We start from the raw sequence: 25,784 nt of genomic DNA on the forward strand, positions 1-25,784 counted from the left end.
TGGCCACGCCAGCCGTGGTTTTCCCTTCTACTGCAACTCAGTGTCAGAGATCCACTGCCTCTGCCTCTGTTTCCCTCTCTACTATCACAGGGTCAGGGTTCGCTGTTACATCCCAATCTTCAATCTCTTCATCTGAATGCTTGTTTTCTCTCCCCCTGACTGCTCTCCCCGTGTCTCAATCAGTCAAGGAGATATTGGAGGCCTCTAGAAAGACCTCAACGAGAACCTGCTACTCCCAAAAGTGGACCAGATTCTCAACCTGGTGCTCCTCCCACAGCCAGGACCCAGTGTCGGTCCCTGTCCCTCTGGTCCTTGACTATTTACTTCAATTATCTAATTCCGGCCTAAAGACCAACTCCATTCGAGTACACCTCAGTGCGATTGCGGCCTTTCATCAGCCCCTGGAAGGGAAAGCCCTCTCGCTCCATCCCTTAGTCTCTCGCTTCATGAAGGGTCTTTTGAACGTCCACCCCCCTCTCAAACCCCCCCCCCGGTGGTTTGGGACCTTAACGTGGTTCTGGCTCAACTAATGAAACCTCCATTTGAGCCCCTAGACAAATGCCATCCAAAATTCCTCACTTGGAAGGTGATTTTCCTGCTCGCGCTCACTTCCGCCCGGCGGGATAGTGAGTTACAAGCTCTGGTAGCGGACCCACCCTTCACGGTATTCCATCACGACAAGGTGGTACTCCGCACCCATCCAAAGTTCTTACCTAAAGTAGTGTCTGATTTCCATCTCAATCAGTCCATTGTCTTGCCTGTATTTTTTCCCAAGCCCCACTCTCACCCCGGAGAAGTGGCGCTCCACACTCTTGACTGCAAGAGAGCGTTGGCCTTTTACCTCCAACGCACTCAGTCACACCGGAAAGTCCCACAACTGTTTTTGTCCTTCGACCCAAACCGGTTAGGCCACCCAGTTTCCAAACGCACCTTGTCCAACTGGTTGGCCGATTGCATCTCCTTTTGCTACGCTCAGGCTGGTGTCGCGCTGCATGGTCGAGTAACGGGACACAAGGTCCGAGCGATGGCAGCCTCCGTAGCATTCCTCAGGTCCACACCTATTGAGGAAATCTGCAAGGCTGCCACGTGGTCTTCGGTTCATACCTTCACCTCCCACTACTGTCTGGACTCACTGTCCAGAAGCGATGGCCGGTTCGGCCAATCGGTATTGCGAAATCTATTTGCTTAAATTGCCAACTTCCCTCCATCCCTTTTCAGTTAGCTTGGAGGTCACCCACATGTGAGAATATCATGCCTGCTTGTCCTGGGATAAAGCACAGTTACTTACCGTAACAGGTGTTATCCAGGGACAGCAGGCATATATTCTCACAACCCGCCCACCTCCCTGAGGTTGGCTTCTTGGCTAGTTAAGTGAACTGGAGACCATGAGGGGATGCACCCCCTAGTGGAGCAGGAAGGCACGCATGCGTGGAGCAGCAGAGCAAACTTAAATCTTCAATCAAGTTTGCTTGAAAATGCTTCCGCATCGGGTCTCCGTAGATGACGTCACCCACATGTGAGAATATATGCCTGCTGTCCCTGGATAACACCTGTTACGGTAAGTAACTGTGCTTTATGGTCCTGCACTTATTTAAGTTTGTGGCTCTGTCGGACATGACTGCGGAGTGCAGGAATTGAACTTGTAACTCAGCAGGCTCTTCTTCTTCCTGGCTTTGTGGTGTGTGCTTACAGTCTGCGACTTTTCCCTGACATCCTGATATGAGTGTTCTGGTCTCGGAGCAGTTTGACTCTCTGAAGAGAACTCTGAAAATGTCCTGCTTGTATCCTCTGACACAGGAGTGTCAGCAGCTTTTGGGTCAGCACAGGTGGATTCTTTGGCGCAGGTGACTAAGCGCACCTCTCTCCCCAGTGAGGACGGTGTTGTTTTAAAGGATATGCAGGACTGCTGTGTGGATGTGGTCCTAGGAAACCTTCTGATGCAGCTACTTCAGGTATTGAGGCTGCTTCGGTGACATCTTTTGTGGTTTGCTGCTATCTTTTTTTTCTAGAAACATAAAGGCCAAATGGCCCATCTAGTCTGCCCATTCTCGATTGTTCATGCTGAAGACTGAGGCGGTGGATCCCCCTCCTCAACCTCTGATGACTGGAACAGATTATATGACTGATGCCTTATATGACCTTTTAAGTGTTAGCAAAGGTGGCAGCATACTCCATCTCATTCCACTGGAATCTTTGGGTCAGACAGTGGACTGGTGATTCCACTTCCAAGGATAAGTTAGCTAGGCTGTCTTTTAAGGGGCAGTTATTGTTTGACAATGGTCTGGTCTCCCTTATAAATTCTGTGATGGACCATTGCCGTAAGACTCTGCCTGATAGTAGACCCAGACCCTCCAGGATTTCTGGTCGTTCTAATTTTCATGGTTCATGGTGCTCCAGATCGTACACCAAAGCCACATTGCAGAGATTTTCCCAGGGCTCCCAATGATGGTTTGCTGGCTACAGGCGCTCCCAGCCTTCCACCTACCGTTCTGCACCCTCTGCCTGAAAGTCTTGATGACACCAGGCCGAAGGATGCCCCTTTGCAAATAGGGGCCATCTCTCAGCGTTTCTTCTGGCCTGGATGTGCATTACGTCCAACCAGTGGGTCTTGGACATTATCGATTGGGCTACAAGCTGGAATTTGCTTGGCCTCTGACAGATTGGTTTGTGGACTCTCCAGGTTGCTGGACATAACACTCGGGGTTCATGCCACCATTCAGCGCTTACTGGATATTCAAGCTGTAGAGCTGGTACTGCTTGGGCTCAGGCAGGTACTCTATTTACTTTATCGTTTTTAAAGAAAAGCTCCAAAGATTGGAGGTCTTTCTGGATTTTCAGCACGTGAATGCAGCTCTCAAGATTCCCCACTTCTGAATAGAGACTGTGAATTCAGTTATTGCAGCAGTGGCCCCAGAAGAGTTACTTGCCTTTCTGGATCTCAGAGGCGTACATGCACATTCCCATTTTTCTGGCCCATCAACAAAATTTTGCAGTTTCATGTTCTGGAACAGCATTACCAGTTCTCGGCCCTGCCCTTTAGGCTGGCGACACCGCTCTTGAGCATAACCAAGGTGATGGTGGTAGTGGCAGCTTACCTGCGAAAGATGGGTCTTGAGGTTCACCCTTACTTGGACGACTGGCTGATAAGAGCTCTCTTGTTGGCAGAGTGATGGCACATGGTAGAGTGGGTGCTCCAGGTGCTGGAGGACCTGGGTTGGATTGTCAACTTAAGGAAGAGCCATCTGACACCTATACAATCGCTGGAATGCCTGGGAGTCCTTTTTGACACGGCGACGGGCCGAGTCTACCTACCAGAAACCCACAGGCAGAAACTATGTGCCCAGATTTCTTCCCTTCTAGAGCGACTGGCTCGTTCGGCATGGGACTATCTTCAAGTTCTGGGATCCATGCTTGCCACACTGGATGTAGTTCCTTGGGCAAGGGCGCACATGCATCCTCTTCAGCATGCTTTGCTCTCTCGCTGGGCTCCACATAGGGATGCCTTGTAGGCCCATCTGCCTTGGACTATGGAAGCCCGAGCAAGCATGAGATACCAGCCTTCAGGGCTGGGGAGCCCATTGCAATCGTCGTCCTGTTGCAGCTCAACCGGTTGGAGCTCGGAGCCATTCGACTAGCTCTGACGAGATTGCAGAAGACTCTGGAGGGCCAAGTAGTCAGGGTCTTATCCATCAGTTCGATGGCAGTAGCCTACATAAGAAACGCCCTCACCGGATCAGACCGAGGTCCATCTAGTCCGGCGATCCGCACATGTGGCGGCCCATTTAGGTACTCCTTTTTGGAGACCCGGATTTACCGTATCCCTCGAAGGTGTGCATCCAACTTGCGCTTAAATCCCTGAACAACCTCCTCCGGGAGTGCATTCCAAGCACCCACCACACGCTGTGTGAAACAGAATTTCCTGACATTTGTCCTAAACCTGCTGCCACTCAGTTTCAGGCTATGTCCTCTTGTCCGTGTCACATCAGAATATTTCAGTAATGCTGCTTCTTGGTCTATTTTATCAAATCCTTTTAATATTTTAAAAGTCTCTATCAAATCCCCTCTCAGTCTTCTCTTCTCAAGGGTAAACAGTCCCAGTTTCCTGAGTCGATTTTTGTAGCTCAAATGTTCCATTCCTTTGATAAGTTTCGTGGCTCGCCTCTGCACTTTCTCCAGCAGAGTTATATCCTTTTTAAGGTATGGAGACCAGTGTTGGGCACAGTATTCTAAGTGCGGTCGGACCATTGTTCTATAAAGTGGCATTATGACATCTTCCATTCTGCTCGTAATCCCCTTCTTAATTATGCCCAACATCCTGTTCGCTTTCTTCGCCGCTGCCACACATTGTGCCGATGGTTTTAGGGTACTGTCAATCCCCCAAATCCCTTTCCTGTTCGCATTTTGCTAACTTCACCCCCGACATCCTGTACTCGTGTTCCTTGTTTTTCTTTCCTAGATGCATCACCTTGCATTTGTTTATGTTAAAGTTCATCTGCCACTTTATCGCCCACTTTTCCAGCTGGTTCAGATCTTTCTGGAGGTCCTTGCAGTCCCTTAGAGAGCCAACTGCCCGACATAGTTTTGTATCATCTGCAAACTTTATTATATTGCATGTTGTTTCCTCTTCCAGGTCGTTTATAAAAATATTGAACAAGATAGGCCCAAGAACTGAGCCCTGGGGCACGCCGCTAGTCACTTTCTCCCAGTCCGAGAATTTCCCATTTATGCTACCCCTTTGCCTTCTGTTTTCAAGCCATTTGCCGATCCATCTGTGTACTTCTCCTCCTATTCCATGGCTTAGTAGTTTCTTCATAAGCCTTGCATGAGGGACTTTGTCAAACGCTTTCTGAAAGTCCAAGTAAATTATATCCACTGGTTCTCCACTATCCATTTGTTTGTTCACTTTCTCAAAGAATTGTAGTAAATACGTCAATCAACAGGGAAGGGACCAAGAGCACTCTTTGGCTTGGGAAGCCTCCCTTTTTCTTTGGGCAGAATGTCATCTCCTAGTGCTGGCGGCAGTGCATGTGGTGGGAGTAGATAACGTTTAAGCAGACTTCTTCAGCAAACACTCTGGATCCAGGCGAGTGGAGCACTGATAGTGGGGCACTGGGGGAGGTCCCGCTTTGACCTCATGGCCATGGCAAGAAACAAGAAATCGGATCACTTCAGTCAAAGATCTGAGCCCAGCAGCGCAGGACTGGATGCTCTAGTACAGCCATGGCCTCGGGAGATTCTACTGTATGTTTTTCCTCCTTGGCCAATCAGCTGGATCATTCGGAGAATCGAGGCTTATCTGGGCTTCATCATTCTGGTAGCTCCAGATTGACCTCGCAGACCGTGGTACGCAGATCTGATGCAACTGTTGCAGCCTTTGGCTGAGCACCCATCCGGACTTTCTCACGCAGTGTCCAGTCTCCATGGAGGATCCTGGTCACTTTGCCCTTATGGCATGGCTTTTGAGCTTGCAGCCTTAGAGCAGTGTTCTTCAACCTTTTTACACCCGTGGACCGGCAGAAAAAAAAGAATTATTTTGTGGACCGGCAAACTACTAGGACTAAAATTTAAAAACCCCGTTTCCGCTCCATCTCGGCGAATCGGTCCCCACAAATCATTTATTGGCTATTCCCTCACTGAAAGTTGTTAATACAAGGCGTCATACTATTTTTTCAGTGACTGCTCCTCAATCTTGGAATGATCTCCCACTGTATATAAGACAGGAAAAGAATTTAGATAAATTCAAGACCAAACTTAAGTTTCCTTTTTAATGATGCTTTTAGTGAATAATTCATTCTTTTATCTCTTTTTATCTCATATTTCCTTTTTTTTCATTTTGTCTTCCCTCCTAATGTTTTTACCTTATTATATGAAATTTATATTGATTGTAACCTTTAAATAATTTCCCTGTTGTTTTGATATTGTATTTACAAATTATTTAATTTAAATGATTTAATCTATATGTTAGAATGTCCTTATCTGTTTTTTAACTCAATATGATAAATCGTATGTCTGTGTATTATGTTACCCATTTTTTAATATTTTTAACAATTTGTACATCGCCTAGAATGTTGAATAGGCAATTAATCAAACTATATAATAAACTTGGAAACTTGATCCTATCCACACAAGCCTCAGTTATGATTTTATATTGAATGTATTTTATTAAAGTATAAAAAGAAACAATATTCTATACAATTGTCATTTTATAAATACAAATAATTCAGAGCAGGATCAACAAAACCCCTGTCTCCCCTCCCCTTCACATATATCCCCTCTACTATCAAGAAAACTGAACAAGCCAAATTATTACAGAATGCTACACAGAAATATCATGCTAACAGAATACTGCAGTCACACATGACAGGAATAGTTTTAGGGGAGTGCAACTAGGGCAACTGCCCCCTGGTCAGAGAGCGCCCTAAGCCAGCTGGAAGCTAAAGAAGCACTGCCTGGGCTTTGCAGTCCCCAGTTATGTGTAACACCAGCTCTAGCAAGATATATATTTCAAATCTGATATATTCTAATCACAAAATAGAAATAAAATTATTTTTTTCTACCTTTTGTCGTCTCTGGATTCTGCTTTCAATCTTCTTTTCACTCTCTTCCTTCCAGGGTCTGCCCTCTCTGTCTCTTCAATCCAGCATCTGCCCCTTCCATCCACTGTCTGTCCTCTCCCCCTTCCATATGGTATCTGTCTTCTTTCTATGCCCCTCTCCCCTTTCCATCCAGCTTGTGCCCCCTCTCTCCTTTTTACATAATTCATTCCAGCTTCACTGCTCTCTTCAATTTTATCTCTCCTACACCAGATCTATCATCGTTGTCCCTCTCTGCTTATTTTTCTGCTGACCCCTTCCTTTCATCAATCTCTCTACTTTCTCATGCCTTTGTCTCCCCTTCCCCTCCTCTAATCTCTCTGCCAGCTGTTTCCTTCCTTTTTTCATTCTCCCTTCCCTCCTCCTCCTGTCCAGCAGTAATTCTCTTCCCTCTCCTCCCAGCAGCATCTCTCCTTCTCCCTCTCCAGTAGCAGCTGTCCCTTTTTTTCCTTGCCCAGCAGCTTCCCAGATTCATTTCCCTTCTCCCTCTCCAGTAGCAGCTGTCCCTTTTTTTCCTTGCCCAGCAGCTTCCCAGATTCCTTTCCCTCCTCCCCTCCCAGAAGCATCTTTCCTTCTCCCTCTCCAGTAGCAGCTGTCCCGTTTTTTTCCTTGCCCAGCAGCTTCCCAGATTCCTTTCCCTCCTCTCCTCCCAGCAGCATCTCTCCTTCTCCCTCTCCAGTAGCAGCTTTCCCTTCTCCCTCTCCAGTAGCAGCTGTCCCTTTTTTTCCTTGCCCAGCAGCTTCCCAGATTCCTTTCCCTCCTCCCCTCCCAGAAGCATCTTTCCTTCTCCCTCTCCAGTAGCAGCTGTCCCGTTTTTTTCCTTGCCCAGCAGCTTCCCAGATTCCTTTCCCTCCTCCCCTCCCAGCAGCATCTTTCCTTCTCCCTCTCCAGTAGCAGCTGTCCCTTTTTTTCCTTGCCCAGCAGCTTCCCAGATTCCTTTCCCTCCTCCCCTCCCAGAAGCATCTCTCCTTCTCCTTCTCCCTCTCCAGTAGCAAATGTCCCTATTTTTCCCTTGCCCAGCAGCTCTTCTTACTTCCCAGCGCAGCGATTCAGGAAGGCAGCCTCAGGTCCTTTGTTGGGTCGCGCCGCCTCTGAGGAAAGAGGAAATTGCATTATCAGAGGCAGCTGCGACTCAGCAAAAGCCCCGAGGCTGCCTTCGTGAATCGCTGCGGAGAGGGGAGAAAGCCACTGTTGGAGGCTCCCCAAGATCTCTCCGGCCCAGCGCATGCTTCAGATGTTGATCTTGCTGGCCCTGTGCGGACCGGCAAAAATTTCCTGCGGACCAGCACCGGTCCGCAGACCGGTGATTGAAGAACTGTGCCTTAGAGCTTAAGGGATATTCTGCCCTGGTTGTTGATACTCTTCTGACTCTTAAGCAGTTGTCCACGGTGTTTGCTTACGCTAAGGCGTGGAAGCCTTCAACATTGGTGTGCCCAGAACCAGGTGGACCCTTATTCATCTTCAATCTCATTAATTCTCATATTTCTTAGGCCAGGTTGGATAAAGGCCTCACTATGGCTTTTCTTCAGGTCCAGCTGGTCGAGCTCTACTGTTTTAAATTTTGTGAGTGTCTTTTCCTTGGCGTCTCATCCTGATACCACTAGATTCTTGAAGGAGGATTTTTGTGTTGGACCACTGGTTAAGCATCCTTTCCCTTCCTGGGACCTTAACTTGGTGTTGTCTAGCATTACTAAGGCTCCTTTTGAGCCCCTTCTATATGCTTTCCTCTTGAACATGATGCCTCTGGTCTCCTGCCCAGTCCTTCCTGCACCTGCTTACAGTTTTCTGTCTGTGTATGCTTCTCCAAACTGATTCTTTGATGCCTATCAGCCCTTGAGGGCTGTGTAGCAGTGTAACACTTTTTGACGCGTATACTGGCTACAACTACCAGTGATAAGGTCGGGAAAGCAGTGTTTAAGTTTTATTCTAGATAGCTTGAGTCGGGTATGTTGTGAATTACTTTGAGTGTGTGTGTTAGATTCGGGTATAATGGCGGCAGAGGCAGTTGAGCAGTGTTCATGCTGTGGGAAGTGCCAAACACCATTGGGTTTGTGTGCAGCTGGCTGCGTGGATATCGCGGGGGAGGAAGCCAACATGGCGCCGGAGGATATAGTCATTTCCCTCACAAAAGAAGCACGGCCGCGCTCTCCCTCGATCTTGGCATTGATGGGTGAGACACAGCACATTGGCGGTTGGGGAAAGTCTGAATGATGTTATCGGGCTTTCCTCGTTAGCAGGGATGGTAGTTGTGCCGGACGGTTCGTCGTCAGGAGTGTAGGCCATACTGTTTTCACCCAAATTTGTGTCCTTTCTCTTGCGCTCTCAACCTGAACAGCTTGGGGGGGGGGGGGAATACTGCTTCTGCCATTGTATGTCAGCCTCGGGTATATTCACAAGTGGCTAAGTGGCATAGGGTGATACCCTCAGATGGAGGGGACCCTCAATCTGACTCCAGCCTCTTCTTTCATTTTCAGCCCCTAGAGGAGGGGCAGGTTGAGGATCTGGAAATGGATGACAAGCTGTCTAGGAAGGTGGATGACCCCACTGCGCTGCAGCTGTTTTGCAGTTATCTTATTTTATTTCTAAAGCATTGCATGGTCTGAATATATCTCGGGCCGATTCGCAGGGAGTGGGGACGGCAAACCCCTCTTATGGCAGGCACGAGGAAACTGCCTAAAATCTTCCCAGTCCATGAGGCCATGCAGGAGCTTATCTTGGCGCAATGCGACATGCCTGAGTCGGGCCTCAGAGTGGCAAAAGCCATGCGTCAATTGTACCCAATGGTACGGGATGAGCTGGAGAGATTTAAGCTCCCAAGGGTGGACGTTTTAGTGGCAGCAGTTACCAAGAAGTCTACCATGCTGGTTAAGGGGGTGTTGTGCTGAAAAAGACCCAAGATCATAAAGTTGAGTCTTCCCTAAAGCTTTCTTTTGAGGTGACGGCTGTCATCTTGCAGGCGGCAGTGTGTAGTTCTATGCGGCACACGCGTAAATGGGTTCAACAGATGGCGGATGGGATGATGGAGTCAGGAGTGGCTCTGAGTTTGTGGATGTAGAAACGGGTTTAGCGTATTTGGCGGACACCTTGTATGATATTTGCGCTTCAGCGAAGCAGATGCCCTTTTCGGTGATTTCTCGCAGATCGTTGTGGCTGTGCCATTGGGCGGCAAGCTTAGACTTGTAAGACTGCCTTTTAGGAGTTGACTATTTGGTGAGGATTTGGACAAGTTGGTGAAGGATTTTGGTGATTCTAAAACTCAGAGGTTGCCAGAAGTTAAGCCTAAGGAACCATTGAGGGTTTCACCTTCCTGATCCTGTTTCCGGGATGTCAAACGGTATAGACCAGGAAAGCCAACTTTCACTTCAGCTTATGGATCTGGCTTTGCTTCCAAGCCTAAGTTTCCACAGAAGACTTCCTTTCTTCCTATCAAACCCCCAGCCTCTCAGCCAGCTCGTCCTCCAGTAGTACGTAATTCGTAATGGCGGGGTCTCGGCTCCCTCTGTCGTGGCTATAGGGGAGCTCCTGTCTTCTTTTCTGGTGGAGTGGGCCATGATAACGTCAGATCAATGGGTCTTGGGACATTATTTGAGAAGGTTACAAATTAGCATTCTCCTCTCCTGTCGCAGATTCTTTCTTGGTTTCCCCGTGCGAGGGGGTGGTCAAGCAGGAGTTGGTGAGTAGCTCTCTGTAGGTTCTTCTGGATCTTGGAGCGGTGGTTCCAGTTCTGCCGGAGCAGAGGGGCCATGGAAGGTATTCCATTTACTTTGTTGTGCCCAAGAAAGGGGATCGGTCAGACCGGTTTTGGATCTCAAATGAGTCAATCAGTTTCTCCATGTCAGACATAGTAACATAGTAACATAGTAGATGCCAGCAGATAAAGACCCTTATCCTAGGACAAGCAGGCAGCATATTCCCACACATGGGTGACGTCACCGACGGAGCCCCGCAGCGGACAGCCTCGAAAGCAAACTTGCTTGAAGATCTCGATCTTTCGAGCACTGCACCGCGCATGCCTTCCCCCCCCCGAACTAGGGGGTGCATCTCCTGAGAGGATCCTCAGTTCGTTTAATTCCGCGGAGACAAGAAGACACATTTTTCTACATCTCTGCAGCAATTTAGCCTTCTCTTCACCTCGGCTGTTTCTTTTTTTCAGAAAAGTTCGGTCGCTGTGCTCTACTATTTTATTTCTCCTTTTTAAAATAAAAAATAAATAAATACAAATTTTTTTGTTTCTTCCTTGTCCGGCCGGAGAGCCTTGGGCCTAGGCCCTCACACGGGTATCTCATTGTCTGTCTTGGGGGTCCCTGCAGATTGAGCCTATGTCTGTTGGTAACTGTCCTTATTTGGGCCTCTGTGCTGCGCTGCATGTGTCTAGTAGTGGCATAGGATATATATGCCTAAAGGTAGTACAAACAGTTTCCAAGTTTGGGCTGTCTCTATGGGCATAATGACACTTTGCATCTTCCTGTGGCCAGGACGACTTTCTCTATTTCTGAGGGGGCCTGGACTTCAGATTTCCATGCTTATCACGCTGGTTTTTCCTGTCACCATCTTCTCATGGCACATGCTAGATGGACCCCCTGACCAGACAGGAAGGGCTATTCAGCTCCTTCTAACCAGGAGCCAGTTACCTATTCTATCAAAACAACAGCATCCTAACAGGTATCGGACAAAGCTCACATCGCTAATGAGAGCTTCAGGGATGAGGCTAACAGCCACATAGCAGAGGAGCAAGCGCTATGTGGCTGTTAGCCTCATCCCTGAAGCTCTCATTAGCGATGTGAGCTTTGTCTGATACTGTTAGGATGCTGTTGTTTTCCACGGGGTGGTAGATGCAGCATCTTGATTGCATCTAGCGTGTATTCACTTTAAAGGGCATATGTATTTCGCTCACATGGCATGCAGTTAGTACTGTTTTCACGGTTCCAATATACTCCTCTGTACTTTGCGAACCTTGATTTTTCCTAGGAGAGTTTCTTTATTCTTACAGATCCTATCAGGCTACCGTTTCTGGAGCTTCAGACCATTCTTCCAGAATAGCGCTGAAGGTCTTGTCAGTCAGTGATGGTGATATTTCTCTACAGCCTGGGCAGTAGGTGATGTACTCAGTTGGCGAGTAAAGTTAAGGTTGTACTTCAATGGGTGGACCATCATCTTCCTTTTCTGTTGGCAGATCATTTTACAGGTCAGGAAAAGAGTTTGGATAGACTTTCTCCCCGTGAACTCTGAGCATGGCCCATTTATTGTAGGTTACAGTGTACAGCTCTGTGTACGCTCTAGAAAGTGCAAATGTTAGTAATAGTGAAATCTTCTACATCCTGGATATTGTGATATGCAGACTGTGCCTGCTAGGTCTGGCCCAAGAATTAGACCCCTTTCAAGGGCAGACAGTTGTCTGCCTGCGCAGGTTAAAACTCAGTTTGGCATTTTACCTGACTTTCCTTCTGTCTCCAGTAGGGGGAGCCTGGGGGCTAAGTTGCAGTTTTCCCCTCCCCATGCTATCCCAGAGGAACTAACTGGATATCCTTTACACCTGAGGGTTTGGGGCGTGGTTGCCAGCTCCTAAACCAGCGGTCTGAGTTGCTAGAGAGGGAGAAGCTGGGGACAGCAGCAGCTGCAAAGCTCAGTGCTGGGAGCTCTGCAGGGCCAGCCATTGCCAGAATGTATGGAGCTTACAGAAGCTGGGGCAGAGCTACCTACCGACCCACCGGAAGTCTCACAAGCCATGGAACTGGATCCGGAGCCAATTGCTGAGATGCACAACGGAGTCCAACCCATGGAGGTGTGCTGGGTTAAGTCAAGTGTTGGAAAGGCCTAGTTGGATTACAAATAACTGTGTTTACTGTTGGGACTATTTTTGAAGTTGCTCTTTATTATTTCTGCTGTGTCTGAAGCAGGATAGGATTTTTGTTAAAATCTGTGCTGGACTTATGCTATCTTAGTTTAAAGTTTTCTTTTTCTTCCTTTTGGAAGGGTGACTGTTTGCAAGCTAAGGTGGTGGGGTATGCCCTACGTTTATGAGGTGGGATTGAGGGCCTAATTGTTGGCAGTATATTACCACATGGAGCACACCACCTGTCCCAGCACTTCTGCTGCTGGAGTGATCAGTGTCGTTGCACTGATACAAGCTAAAGTCTTCCAGATAGGAGTAAAGACTGTTTGTTTTTGAATTATTTTGTTTGATGGAACTTTACAAGCTGGAACTCTTGATTACATGAAGAGCCCATCTTTGCTTAAAGATAAGGTTCCTTGTTTATGGGTTCAAAACCCCTTGATGACATTTTACAACTTTGAGACTATTTAGTCATTCCAACCCTAATGTTTTTGGGACTTTATTGTTTAATTCAGAATCCTGACAAAGTTTATTTTTGCTTATTTGAGGACTGGTGTAAGAACAAACGAGGGAAGCAACCTGTTTATTTTGTTCTGAGGAATAAATCCAGTCCTGGTTTTGATTTTTACTTACCTGGTTTGTTTGTGGGTCCTTTCGCTTAACCTTATTTTCTTTTTCCTTGTGTCGCCCGCAGTGGCACACAAGAGCTATTCCTTGTCCCGGCGGTCCTGGACCCATTGCCCTGAGACCGTCGGTGACAATATTGGGAATTTGGGCTGAGGCGTTCCCGCTCTTTGTATGGAAGTGAGATCTCCTGGAACTCGACATCATGGCCTCATCTCGAAATTCTAAGCTTCCTAGCTTCTTCGGTGGACACGGGGAGTGGGAGTCAAGAGGGGGGAGCAGCGTGGCTTCTTTCTTTCCTCTGGTTTCTTTTTTTTTCAGTGTTTTCCCCTGGCTGATGATGGCTTGGATTTGCCATCTCAAGCTCGCTTTCAGGGCACAGTATTTGTAGAATCTCTGGATTGGCTATGCCATCCTTGCTATGCGGATCTGATGAGTCTTTCGACAGCCAAACTGCTGAGTTTCCTGGTATCTCTGGATTTGCTCACCTAGGGTCCGATCAACATGGATATTCATACTACTTTGGTATTACGACCTAGCTTTTGAAAAGTCATAGCTGACGTGTAAGGGTTATGCGAAGCAGGTTGTTTCTTCTCTTATCCAGGCGATACAGACAGCTTCACCTGTGTTTCTTCTTCCTTTTGGAGGTTTTTCTTTTCTTGGGTACTTCTCAACATTTGCACCCTTCCAGAGTTCTTTTTTTGGCACAAGTGTATTGCCAAGGGCTTAGTGTTCAATTCCCTTCAGCTTCAAGTGCCATTCTTAGCTTGTTACAAAGGCTAGGTATCTTGCTCTTCGCTTCCTTCTCAGCTTCATGTAGTTTAGTTCCTAAACGGAGTACGGTATATTCGCACACCTCTTAGAAAACTCTGTCTGGAGTACAGTCTTAAGGTACTTCTTCGCAGTTTACCGAAGGCTTCATTTCATCCTTGTCTTTTGAGACACTACAAGGCTGTGCCGTTGAACACGAGGTTTCTTGTGGCCATGGCTTTAGCTCGGCAGTTTTCTGAGTTGCAGGCCTTGTTCGGCGGGGATTCCTATTTCTGATTTACAAAATCTTCAGACGGTACCACAATTTCTTTCTAAGGAGGTGTCATCCTTTCTTTTATAACACTCTCACTTTTCCTTCCTTCTTCCTGGGAGGAGAAATGGGGAGACGTGCTTTTATTCACTGCATTTTTTTGAAAGTGCGTAGCGTTCTCCGCGAGCTAGGTTTCTATCGACTTTTAGTTGTTTAGTTCACCTTTTTATTCTTCAAGGTACGCCTCAAATGTTTGGTGGCGTCCAAAACCTCCATCACTCAATGGATCCAGGAGGACATTCTTTACGCTGGCTTGATAGTAGGGAAGCGGTTGGCGGAAGAACTTCATGACCATTCCGCCAGAGCGAGGGCTACTTCTTGGGCTCTGTCCAGAGGTTTTTTCCTTGGAGGAGTTTTGTCTCGTGACTACTTGGTCTTCCGAGAGTGCTTTATCACAGCATTACCGGTTGGATGTGGGGGCGCATGCGGTAGATGCGTTTGGTGCTTCGGTTGTTGCGGAGGCGGCGTTTGATTCCCACCCAGATTGAGGATTGCTTTGCTACATCCCATTGGTCTCTGGATTCATCTGCTGCTGTTGCTAAGGAAGGAAAAATTATGTTCTTACCTGTTAATTTTCTTTCCTTTAGAAGCAGCAGATGAATCCAGAGCCCTACCCTTTCTGGATATTGTCTGTCATTTTTTTTTTTCTTTTTGCAACTTTCGAAGTTTGTTATTATTGATGGTTGTATTCTGTATTATTGCCTTTTGAGATTTGTTATGGGAAAGAAGTTTTTTACATGCTATGCCTATTGATGGTTACAGATGCTTGGGCAAGGAGCTATACTGAAGATACAGGAGGAGTGCCAGCCAATAGGACTACCTGTTAATCAGTTTCTCTATCTCCGCCTGCTGGTAGATATGTGCTATCCCATTGGTCTCTGAATTCATCTGCTGTGTCTAAAGGAAAGAAAATTAACAAGTAAGAATATAATTTTTCCTTCCATGCTACCACCGGTGAAAAATTATAATTAGATAATTCTAGTTCCAAATGTTTTTATTTATCACACGTTGCTTTATAGAAAAAACTGATCTTGACCCAGTGATTCTTTTTAACGAAGGTACTGGAGGATTATTTTTGATAAATCTGGAGCAATTTCTGCATTAGGCCTAAAGTATAATAAACTCCTTGTTCTCAAACTTATAGTTGTTCTATTATTATACTTGGTGTTATGTTCAGGCATTGCAAATGAGTATAGTGGTATGTAGGTTCATAATGGTAGTGTGGCATCCAGTCTATAAAGATGATACAAGAAATAAAAACTTGTTTCATATATTAAGTGTGATGGAAACTGTTTTCTTTCTTGTTTGTTGATGCTTCTATGATACTGCTCTTCTGTGTTTCCCAGGGTCTATTCTTACATTTTTCAATGGAGAATGATTGTACAAACCAATAATGAGGACCAGCCCTCGCAGGCCCCTGATCCTCAGAAGACGGAAATTACCTCTTCCCCTGCGAGATGCTCCTACTACAGACCAGGTTGTAGCTAATTACCAGCCAGAAAGGGTGCAGAAAGAGGCATCCAGCCATGAGTCTATCAGTGAAAGAACAGACCCCAGTCCTCAGAAATTTCCAGCTGGGATAAAGATTGTCAACCATCCTACCATGTCCAACACACAAGTAGTGATAATACCGAAACATGCAGATATCCAAAGCATCATTGAAGCCCTGACTGCGAAGGGCAAAGAGAGTGGCACCAGTGGGCCCAACAAATTCATACTAATCAGCTGCAGTGGCTCCCCCAGATCTGTATGCTCATCAGCATCCCAGCATTGTTCCCAAACAGACCATGCTAACACTGATGAAGATGATGCAGAAGGAGTAAGTAGTCAAGTAGAGAAGAATGTGGAGCAGGATCCCGAAGATATGAAAGAGACGGGACAGTGGCCATCAGAAACTCATTTTGTGTCAGAATCTATGCTAGGATGTAAAGATCAAAGCAGTACGTAAGATTCATAACAGAATGTCACATACTGAAGGGAGGAAGTGGCGGGAGTCTTAAAATGTTTGTTGTGGTATATCTGGCATTAGTTCAACAAAAGAGAATCCACTAATCAAATATACTCAAATCATTTAGTTCAAACAATTATTTAATAAATAGATTAATTTAATAAGTTTATAATTGTTTGAACTAAATGATTTGAGTATACTATATTTAATTAGTGGATTCTCTTTTTGTTGAACTATACTCCTTATGTTGTGAATCCATATGATATATAGGTTTTTCTCTCAGATTTTTTCTTTATTGGTATATCTGGCATTAACCATATTTGCAAGAGCCAAAAACATCAGTACAGGAAACTTGTGCTGTATGTACATACTGGAGTGAAGACTTCAACTTTATTCTCGCTGTCATGATATATTATTTAGCCATAAGTTTATTTTGGATGTGGATTTTGAGCTAGTGATAAATTAACAGTGCCTTTACTGGGCTCTTACTGGTATTGAACTTTGATGCTTTTTGAGCACTGTTGGCTTAGTTTAGTTATCAGGAAAATTGGTGGGGGGAGGAAGGTTTGGATGAGAGGGCAAAATAGATCCTGCCATCACTTCCTTTCCAGACCATTAGGAATAGTTTGACCACTAGCCAGCTGATGGTAACAAAAAAAGAAAGTAGTTCTTATTTTACCTTTAACTGTATGATACATCCATAAAATGTTCAATATTTTTCTAACTCAAAGTAGATGATAATAACTTTATTTTTATATACCGCCATACCGGACCATGCAGTTCCTCCTTTTTGGAGCTTTTATCCAGCTAGCATCTGGGTATCAGTGTTGCAGGGGCTTTCAAGCTAATCCAATGTAGCACTCCTGGAATTTAAGCCCCAAGGTGTATCTGGTACTGGGTGATTTTTGGTACTGCCGAGTCCCTCCCTTTCCCTCCTCAGTGCTGCAGATGATAAAGATACTTTTTTTTTCTCCCTCCAGCCCCCTCCAAAGAGGTTTAATCTTCCTCTTGCCCTTTCGCAGAGCCTGATACCTTTCCACACACCCCTGATATTCCCCCATACCTTTGGATAGAAAATTAGCAGGAGGGAAGTCCACTCCCTCCTGCTGATAGGGCCACCTCTTCAAAATGGTGGCCTTTCCTCCTTCCAGTACATCTTGGCTTTGGGCCCCTTTCAATGCATCCCAAGTTGCACTGGGATGGGGAAAGGGCACCATTTTGAAGAGGCAGCCCTATCGGCAGGAGGCAGTGGGCATGCCTCCTGATGATTTTTCCAAAGGTACAGGGCATCTGTGGGTGGGAGGGAGAGATTAATCGGGGATCGCCCTGCTGGTTCAGCTTTTTGCGGCAGGTGAATCCCTGATCAGTTGAGATGCCAGGACTGGGGATTTTCCGATGGTAAGCTGTGGACTATTTAGATTTTTAATTTTGACATTTTCTGACAGGGTAGGAAAATTGGTAGGATGATCCTGATTTCGGAGGAGCCTTGTTATCAGTTGCTGCTTGTTATTTGTCCTTCATGTAAATATTTGTGAGCCTTTTCTGTCCTTGGTTACATGAAATACTTGGTTGGAGTAGTTTTGTTTGACATCAGTTCATTCTGTTGTAAACAAGGGAATTCTGTCTTCATTGACCCCCTGCTTATCCATGCTGAACATATCGGTTATTTAGTGGCTTTTACAAGCTTTTCTTGGGTCATTCCACAGTTTACAGCATTGCTCTCTCTGACTTCTTTTAGATTAATCACTTCTTTTATTATGTTTCTCCTCTATTGGGCCTCCCCTATATTTTTGTCCAAGTCAGGATAGATTGAGAAAGCAGTCTCTTTCTCTGGTTTTCTTTTTCTTTTTCTCTTTCTCTCTCTTTTTCTTTCTTTCTCACTCACTCATTGTCTCCAAAGAGCTCAGAATGGCCTGTTAAACACGTACAGTTAACAGGTTACGATTTGGACTGAATTTGCCTTAATTTTAGTACAAATTTTTTTTTCCTAACTTGACACATACTAGGGGGTCTAATTCTAAAATACATAATATACAGTTTACCGGTTACAATTTACCATAGTTATTCTTTCAGTACAAGTTTTATCCTAACTGACACACATAGACGGTTTACAAGTTGGATTTGCCATAGTTACAGTGCAAGATTTTACAATACAAGTTTACCTTACATGACACATACTTGGTTCTGGTATCTATACACATTTCTTTGTAATCCATCGGTCAAGGGCAGGGGGGGGGTTAGGTGACGTGGGGTTTTTTTTTGTTTTTTTTTATTGTTTTCCTAAAGTTGAGGAGTCCTTCAAGGGATCTGATCTACGGGGACAGTCGATTTCAGTGGCTCGGTATGAAGTGGGAGTAGGAACTTCGTCTGGCGGTTTGTAATTGAAGGGCATGACTAGAGGGCGTTATGAAGTATATTTCATCCTGGGAGTGGAGGGACTGGTTTGGCAGGTACGGAAGAAGCTTAGCCATCATGTGTCTCAGTGCCATGTCATGCAAGGATTTGAACGCTATCATCACGCCCTTGAAGAAACAACGTTTGGCTAGGAGCAGCCAATGAGCTGACACTGGAGACAGGGTCGTGGGCACGGAGGTGTTTTAGAAGCCTGATCGCCACATTTAGAACATGCTGGAAACATATGTTCTTTGCCATGAGACTGTTGAATAGCACATTACAGTAATCCATGTGGGAGAGTACTAAGACGTAGAGTAATTGGGTGAAGTCAGACTCTAAAAAGTAGTTCCTTGTGTTTTTGGAGTTTTCATAGGTAGTAAAATGAGGAAGATACCACCACTATAACCTCCCCAACCCTGAAATGTTCTGTCTAAATTAAATTGTAAGCTCTTCTGAGCAGGGACTGTCTACTGTATGTTAAAATGTACAGCACTGCGTGCACCTTTCAGTGCTATAGAAATAATAAATAGTAGTAGTAGGAAAGCAACAGGTTGTAGTCAAGGAGTATTACTAGGTTGCACGTTTGGTCTTTTGCAGTTATAGAGTCCCAGCACAGCGAGGGACGGGTGCAGTTGCAGGGTTCTCTGTGGATCCAAAAGAATTCTGTCTTGGAGGCGTTTAGTTATAATTTGTTGATGGATATCCAGTTTTTTTATTTCCGAGGGACAGTTTAGGAGTTTTGCAATCTAGGCGTCATGGGCTTTTCCTAGTGGAACTCCCCCTTAAAAGGGGAGGAGCCAACGCAGCACATGTGGTGCTGAACGGAGGAAGGAGAAGCATCGGAAAGGAGCACTAAGGGAGGCAGATAGAAAAAGCAGAAAGGAGTGGACAGAAGCCAGATAAGAACAGCAGCTTGGGGCAGAGGCGAGAGTTCGCTCCGCCCACCCCCACCGCGTTAGAGCCAGAGCCGAGCTCCCCCTTAAAAGGGGAGGAACCAACGGCGCACAGCTGTTCAGCACGCGGCAAAGGCGCTCGCCTTAGTGAGAGCGCCTTTGCGAAGGGCCTCAAGAAGTGCCAAGTCACTGCACACAAGAGCACCAGGGAAGGGAAGGACTGAAAGGTAAGGAAGCGGCAAGCACAGGAGCACAGAAGGTAAGGAAGAAGCAGGTGCAGAAGGAATGAAAACACACAAGCAACAATAAGGTAAGGTAGAGCGAAGGCAGCACACACAAGAAGAAGGCAGCAAGGTAAGAAGCAAGCACAGAAGGGACAAACACAAAAGCAAAAGTAAGGTAAGGTAATGCGAAAGCAGCACACACAAGAAGAAGGCAGCAAGGTAAGAAGCAAGCACAGAAGGGACAAACACACAAGCAATAGTAAGGTAAGGTAGAGCAAAGGCAGCACTCACAAGAAGAAGGCTGCAAGACAAGAAGCAGGCGCAGAAGGAAGTAGGCACAGAAGGAACACATAACCTTAACTGTTATCTTAAATTAGGAATGACAATGGAAGCAGAGGGAAACCAGAAGATGAGCTTTCCAGTGTTCTGCACAGACTGTCATATGTATGACTACCTCCCCTCGGGGAGACAGTCATATGTATGCGGTCGGTGTCAGGAGCTGAAAAGCTTGAAGAAGGAAGTCAAGTGACTAGGGGGCAAGATACAGGAGCTAGAAGGACTTTACACCACAGAGGACCCAATCAGGCCAGCTGAGGACTTCAGGAGTGAGAGACACATCGAGGAGGAAGTCAGGGAACTCGAGAAATTCATTGAGGAAGCATACAGGAGGAGGGTGGAAGAGGACGAACTTCAGATGGAAGATGAAGTTACACCAACATGGAAGGGAGAACAACAAGCAGATGACCTCAAAGAAGTCACCCACAGAGGAATACCACACGAGAGAGAGAAATTGGCTAGTCAAGAAGAGGAGACTTAGAGGGGATATGATAGAGACATACAAGATCATGAAGGGCATAGAGAGAGTAGAGAGGGACAAATTCTTCAAACTTTCAAAAAATAAAAGAACAAGAGGGCATTCGGAAAAGTTGAAAGGGGACAGATTCAAAACAAATGCCAGCAAGTTCTTCTTTACCCAACATGTGGTGGACACCTGGAATGCGCTTCCAGAGGACGTATTGGACAGAGAACGGTACTGGGGTTTAAGAAAGGATTGAACAATTTCCTGCTGGAAAAAGGGATAGAGGGGTATATATAGAGGATTACTACACAGGTGAGCGGACTGCTGGGCACAATGGTGAGTGGACTGCTGGGCACGATGGACCTCAGGTCTGACCCAGCGGAGGCATTGCTTATGTTCTTATGTACAGTTGGATGTCATCCGTGAAGGAATGAATCTGTATTTGATATTTATGGGCTATATCTAAGACAGGCCTAATGTACACAAGAACATAAGAATTGCCGCTGCTGGGTCAGAGCAGTGGTCCATCGTGTCCAGCAGTCCGCTCGCGCGGCGGCCCTTAGGTCAAAGACCAGTGCCCTGAGATTAGCCTTACCTGCGTACGTTGTGGTTCAGCAGGAACACTGTATTTAAATGGTTTCACTAGCATGACGTTGAGCAGAATGCTTTGGGATCTGTTATTCAGGAAAGGTGAACCGTTGTAGCGCAATGTCTGGGATTCCAATTTCAGAGAGCTGCTCACTGCTCTGCACCTACCAGCAGGTGGAGGTAGGACATCAGAGAGGTAATTCAGGCTCTTCTAAAGCAGAACTTTGATGTGGTGGCGCTGGCAGTGCAGGCTGCCATTTGTGGCAGATTGGTGGCCAGGGCCTGATTTTGTTGACCAAGCGAATTCTTGACAGAGACTCTGATGCTTGAAGTCTGGTGGATCAGGAAGCTGCCAAACTGGAAATGAGCTCTTCGTTTCTCACAGATGCTGTTTATGACCTGCTTTGTACTTCTAAGACTATGGCCCTTAGTGTAGTGGCCAGGCATTCTTTGTGGCTCCAAGGCTGGTCAGCGGATGCAGCCTTTTAAAGTATGATCATGTCACCCCACTCCTAAAGTCAGAACACATCCTTTCAATTACTTTCAAGATTCCAACTTTAATATATGATACAGACCTTCAAGATCATGAGGGGCATAGAGAGGGTGGATAGGGACAGATTCTTCAGACTGAAGGGGACAACAGGTACGAGGGGGCATTCGGAGAAACTGAAGGGAGATAGGTTCAAAACAAACGCAAGGAAGTTTTTTTTCACCCAAAGGATCGTGGACACTTGGAATGCGCTACCAGAGGAAGTGATCAGGCAGAGTACGGTACAGGGATTCAAACAGGGATTGGACGGATTCCTGAAGGATAAAGGGATCATGGGATACTGAGGGAGGAGCTGGGATGTAACACAAGTATAGAAAGCTAATCAGGTAATGAGTATAGAAACCAAACCAGGTCGTGCATGTGCAAGACCGGAGGGTTAGGACTTCGATAGGAAGACAGGACTTAAATGAGAAACCAAGGTGGCAAGGGAGCCCCTTCTGGTGATACAGACAGGTCGTGACCTGTTTGGGCCGCCGCGGGAGCGGACTGCTGGGCAGGATGGACCTGTGGTCTGACCCGGCGGAGGCACTGCTTATGTTCTTATGTTCTTAAAATGTCAAGGCTTCCTTAATTCTAGCTATTTTTTTTTGGTGCCTTATGCCCCTGGGAGGACATGCCAAACAAGTCAGCAAAACCTTCTGGTTATTCCTTCCTACAGATATCCACAGAAAATCATGTTTCTCTGTCATAGCTCTGACGTTATGGAACTCCCTTCCATTCTATCTTAGGTCAGAACAGTCCTTTAATGCTTTCAAGTCCCAACTAAAAGCTTACTACTACACTTTGGCATTTGATTCACTTTCTGATAATACCTGACCCTCACTTCTATAGTCAGGTTTTCCGCAATTGTTTCTAGCTCTTCTTTTAGCAGAGGAGACATTTTCCCCCCCATTTTAAAAAAATCAATTGTTAACTTTTCCCACAACCCTATATAATTTGTAATTCTTCCCTTTTCTGCTTTCCTCTTGTACTTATGCGATTTATTTCATTTGTCCTGGTATGTCTATTGTTCTCTTCCCCTACTATTTTATTGTAAATTGCTTAGATTTTACTTTTGTTTAAATTTGTGGTATCCTATATAATAAAACGCTAGCCGCGCATGCGCACTCAGACCTGCGTGATCTGTAATCCCTGATCTGTAGGTCCGTGGCCAGAGTGCGTATGCGGCGGCTAGACAAAGCGGGAGAAACAGACTCAGGATGGGAGGATGCACCGCAGCAAAGTGCTGCACAGGTACTGGAGGGGGAGAGACATATCGCTTCTGCACATACCGGTACAAACCTCCCTCCAGCGTTGGCAGCCGCAGCACGTTAAACAGGCTGCTTCGCGACTTTCTCCTGCAGTTGAGTCCCTCTGCCGCGTCACTAATGATGTCATCAATGACGCGACAGAGACTCAACGGCAGAAGAAAGCCGCGAACCAGCCTGTTTAGCGTGCTGCGGCTGCCAACGCTGGAGGGAGGTTTGTTATTAAAGTCATCTCGCCGGGAGGATCGCAGAGTCAGCGGGGGTTGGGCTGGGAGGGGAGAGAACCATCTGCCTCAGGTACTTCAGGCAGCAGCAGCATTTACAATTCGCTGCTGTTGCGGCTTCAGGCCTTCCTCTCTGGCCGGTCCTGCCTACTTCCTGTTTTCATGAACACAGGACCCGCCAGAGAGGAATACCTGAAGCCAGCAACAGCAATGAATTGTGAATGCTGCTGTTGCCCGATGAAGTAGTTGGAGGAAAGTGAGCAGAGGGGGAGAGAATGGCTTGGAGGGAAGAACAGATGGCAGGGCATGGAGGGAAGGAGGAAGGTATGCCAGACCAAGGGAAAAGGAAAGAGGAGATGGAGAGAGGCCATATGGGACAGAGAGAGAGGGGGCGGACACTGGATGGAAAGAGAAGAGAGGGCAGTGAATGGAAGAGGCAACATAGAGGGTGAACAGTATTCTAGCACCCGTTAATGTAACGGGCTTAATGACTAGTATCAAATAAACTAAGAGCTTCATAGTTCCAATTGGTCTTTTATCTTTTCCTTCGCCAACCAGCACTATGACATAGTGACATAGTTCAATCAGCCATGGTTTCCGCTCAGTGGCATGGCTTTTACTGTCTCCAGTGCTGTTTTTCCTTAATTTCATCTCAGGTCACTTAAGATCCCAGTATTCCACATTCTGTTCAGTTCAACTGAGTGGTATAGTATCCTGGTCAATGCATTTACCTAGATTCTTTAGTAGTATTTGGTTGATTTCTTTTCTGACAAGTCTTTGATATTTATAGTCACTCTGGGGTGTCATTTCTGCTTGGTTCTTTGTGTTGCTCAGCTATAATTATTTAGTTTTCTAGTTCCATACTATATGGGCACTGCTTTGCTATATCCCAGTGGTCTGGACTGGTCTGGTAAGGATGCGAAGGAAGAAAAAATTATGTCTTACTAATAATTTTCTTTCGGTTAGTCTTACCAAGCTATTCTATGGCTACACAATACGCTTAAAGGGTGAATCATAAAAACTTTCTTTTTCTGTTTCCATCCGCTTGGTGACTGATGTAACTGCTTACAATAGCCTGGACTGGTCTGGTAGAACTAAAGGGGAGAAATTATCAGGTAAGACTCAATTTTTCCATCTTTAAATGTTAAATTTGAGAAACTGTTCTGGATACCTACATTATGCTAGCCCAAGGTTTCTGGTAGATATTAGTAGTTCTCTTCTGGAATAAGGCCCAGTTAAAATACAGTAAATACCACATATTACTGTATGTTGCATTTTAGTAAATATACACTTTTGTCTTACAAAACTTCGCCCCCTTGCAGTTGTTTCCAATGGTAACTGGAAGGAATTAGAGGCTTTCCTTGACCCTGGAAAGAGATATACAACACAATTAGACACTTCATCTTGTAGGAAGCTTCATTTGCATACTTGCCTATGGGCTCTCAGTTGTCTTCCTACAAGCAAGACAGAAGGAACTTGTCTTTTCTGCTCTTGTTTATTTTTCTTTAAATCCAGCATTTTCTGCTCTTTCGCAAGGCTTCTTTTTTTGTGCTGCAGAGAATCCCCTTGAGGGAAAGTGCAGACTCTGTGACAGAGGGTCTGCTTCCAAGGGGTAGGCACCTACTTGGACAGCCTGCATTAACAGTTTAGGAGCTCAGGCACCATTCCCTTAACAGCATAGCTTACCCCAGGATCGTCCACTATGGATTTGAGCACAGGCTCTATGGTAACTTTCCTGCTTGCAGTTCTCTCCGCATTAGTGTGTGCGGGTTCCAGAGGGGAATTAAGGTCTCTGACCGGTGCTTTGGGCCTAAGATGCAGTCAGCACATGCAAGCAGTCCAGATTTCAGGCTTGTTGAGGCAGAGGATTTCCCTGTAAGCTCCATTATGTAGCTCCTAGAACAGCAGAGTAAGTAGCAGGCTGCCTGGAAGATCGTTTTTTGTATTTTTTTGGGAGGGGGGTCCTTAAAATTGATTTTTGGTGGTTTCTGCAGCTAGTGCTAGGTTCCCCCACCTCAAAAATCCCAAAATCATTATTTTTCTGTGTGGCTTCCCCGGGCCATTTTTGGTGCTACAATTATTGCTGTGGTGGCCATCTTGGATTTCCCAATTTGAAATTTAAAGCTTCTAATTGCCTTAAAACACCTCTTTTTTTGATTGAGAACAGGTAGGATGGACTCCTTAGGTTAGGCTACTTCGGATTCATGCCCTATTTGTGGTGAATAGCAGTCTGAGGAACATATGTGTGCCTCGTGATGTGCGGCTCTTGAGGGTAGGATGGGAGTTGCTACTTTAGTCCCCTCGGAAGTTTCTGGGACCCAGTCCATCCAAGCAAAGAGTCAAAATTTGAGCCAGGGCGCAGGTAAAACAAAAAAAATACAAAACAGGCATCACATGGGCCCTCTGCTCCTCAAGGGCAGATTCCCTCCCTGAATTTATGAAGAAGTTTCAGGCTTATCTGATTGATTAACAAGGACCCCATGAATCCATTTAGTATTGTGGCTCTGCTAGCACTGGTCCCCCCCCCCCCTCCAGAATCCCAAGAGCACAAGTCCTGCAGGTGACTCAGATGATCAAGATTCTATTTTTATGTGTTTACTTTCCCTGGCAGGAACTTCTACAGTGGATGATACTGCAGCCACAGAACTCATATCTGGAGGACGCTTCAGATCTTGGTGAGGACCCCACTATGCGCAGATTGTTTAAACCATCGGCGCTGATAGTGATGATCTCTGGATCCCTCCAGGAGATGAAGTTGGAGGCTCCTCGGCATTGTCTACTCATTG

At 46.0% G+C, this 25,784-nt stretch overlaps 1 protein-coding gene across 8 annotated transcripts in view; it reads left to right on the forward strand.

Moving 5' to 3' along the window:
• Positions 1 to 25,784, forward strand: part of FOXM1 (forkhead box M1) — a 104,030-nt gene that overhangs the window by 7,818 nt on the left and 70,428 nt on the right. For 6 of the 8 annotated variants that reach the window (XM_033952415.1, XM_033952416.1, XM_033952411.1 and 3 more), the window contains exon 3: positions 15,478 to 16,071. In XM_033952415.1, coding sequence (XP_033808306.1) covers positions 15,525 to 16,071 — 547 coding nt within the window. In that variant the 5' untranslated portion in view covers positions 15,478 to 15,524. Of the gene's footprint in view, positions 1 to 14,988; positions 15,051 to 15,477; positions 16,072 to 25,784 lie in introns of those variants that run through there. The other 2 variants (XM_033952413.1, XM_033952417.1) reach the window with 2 other exon arrangements.

The sequence above is a fragment of the Geotrypetes seraphini genome, chromosome 7 (assembly GCF_902459505.1).
Source record: "Geotrypetes seraphini chromosome 7, aGeoSer1.1, whole genome shotgun sequence".
Lineage (NCBI taxonomy): Eukaryota > Metazoa > Chordata > Amphibia > Gymnophiona > Dermophiidae > Geotrypetes > Geotrypetes seraphini.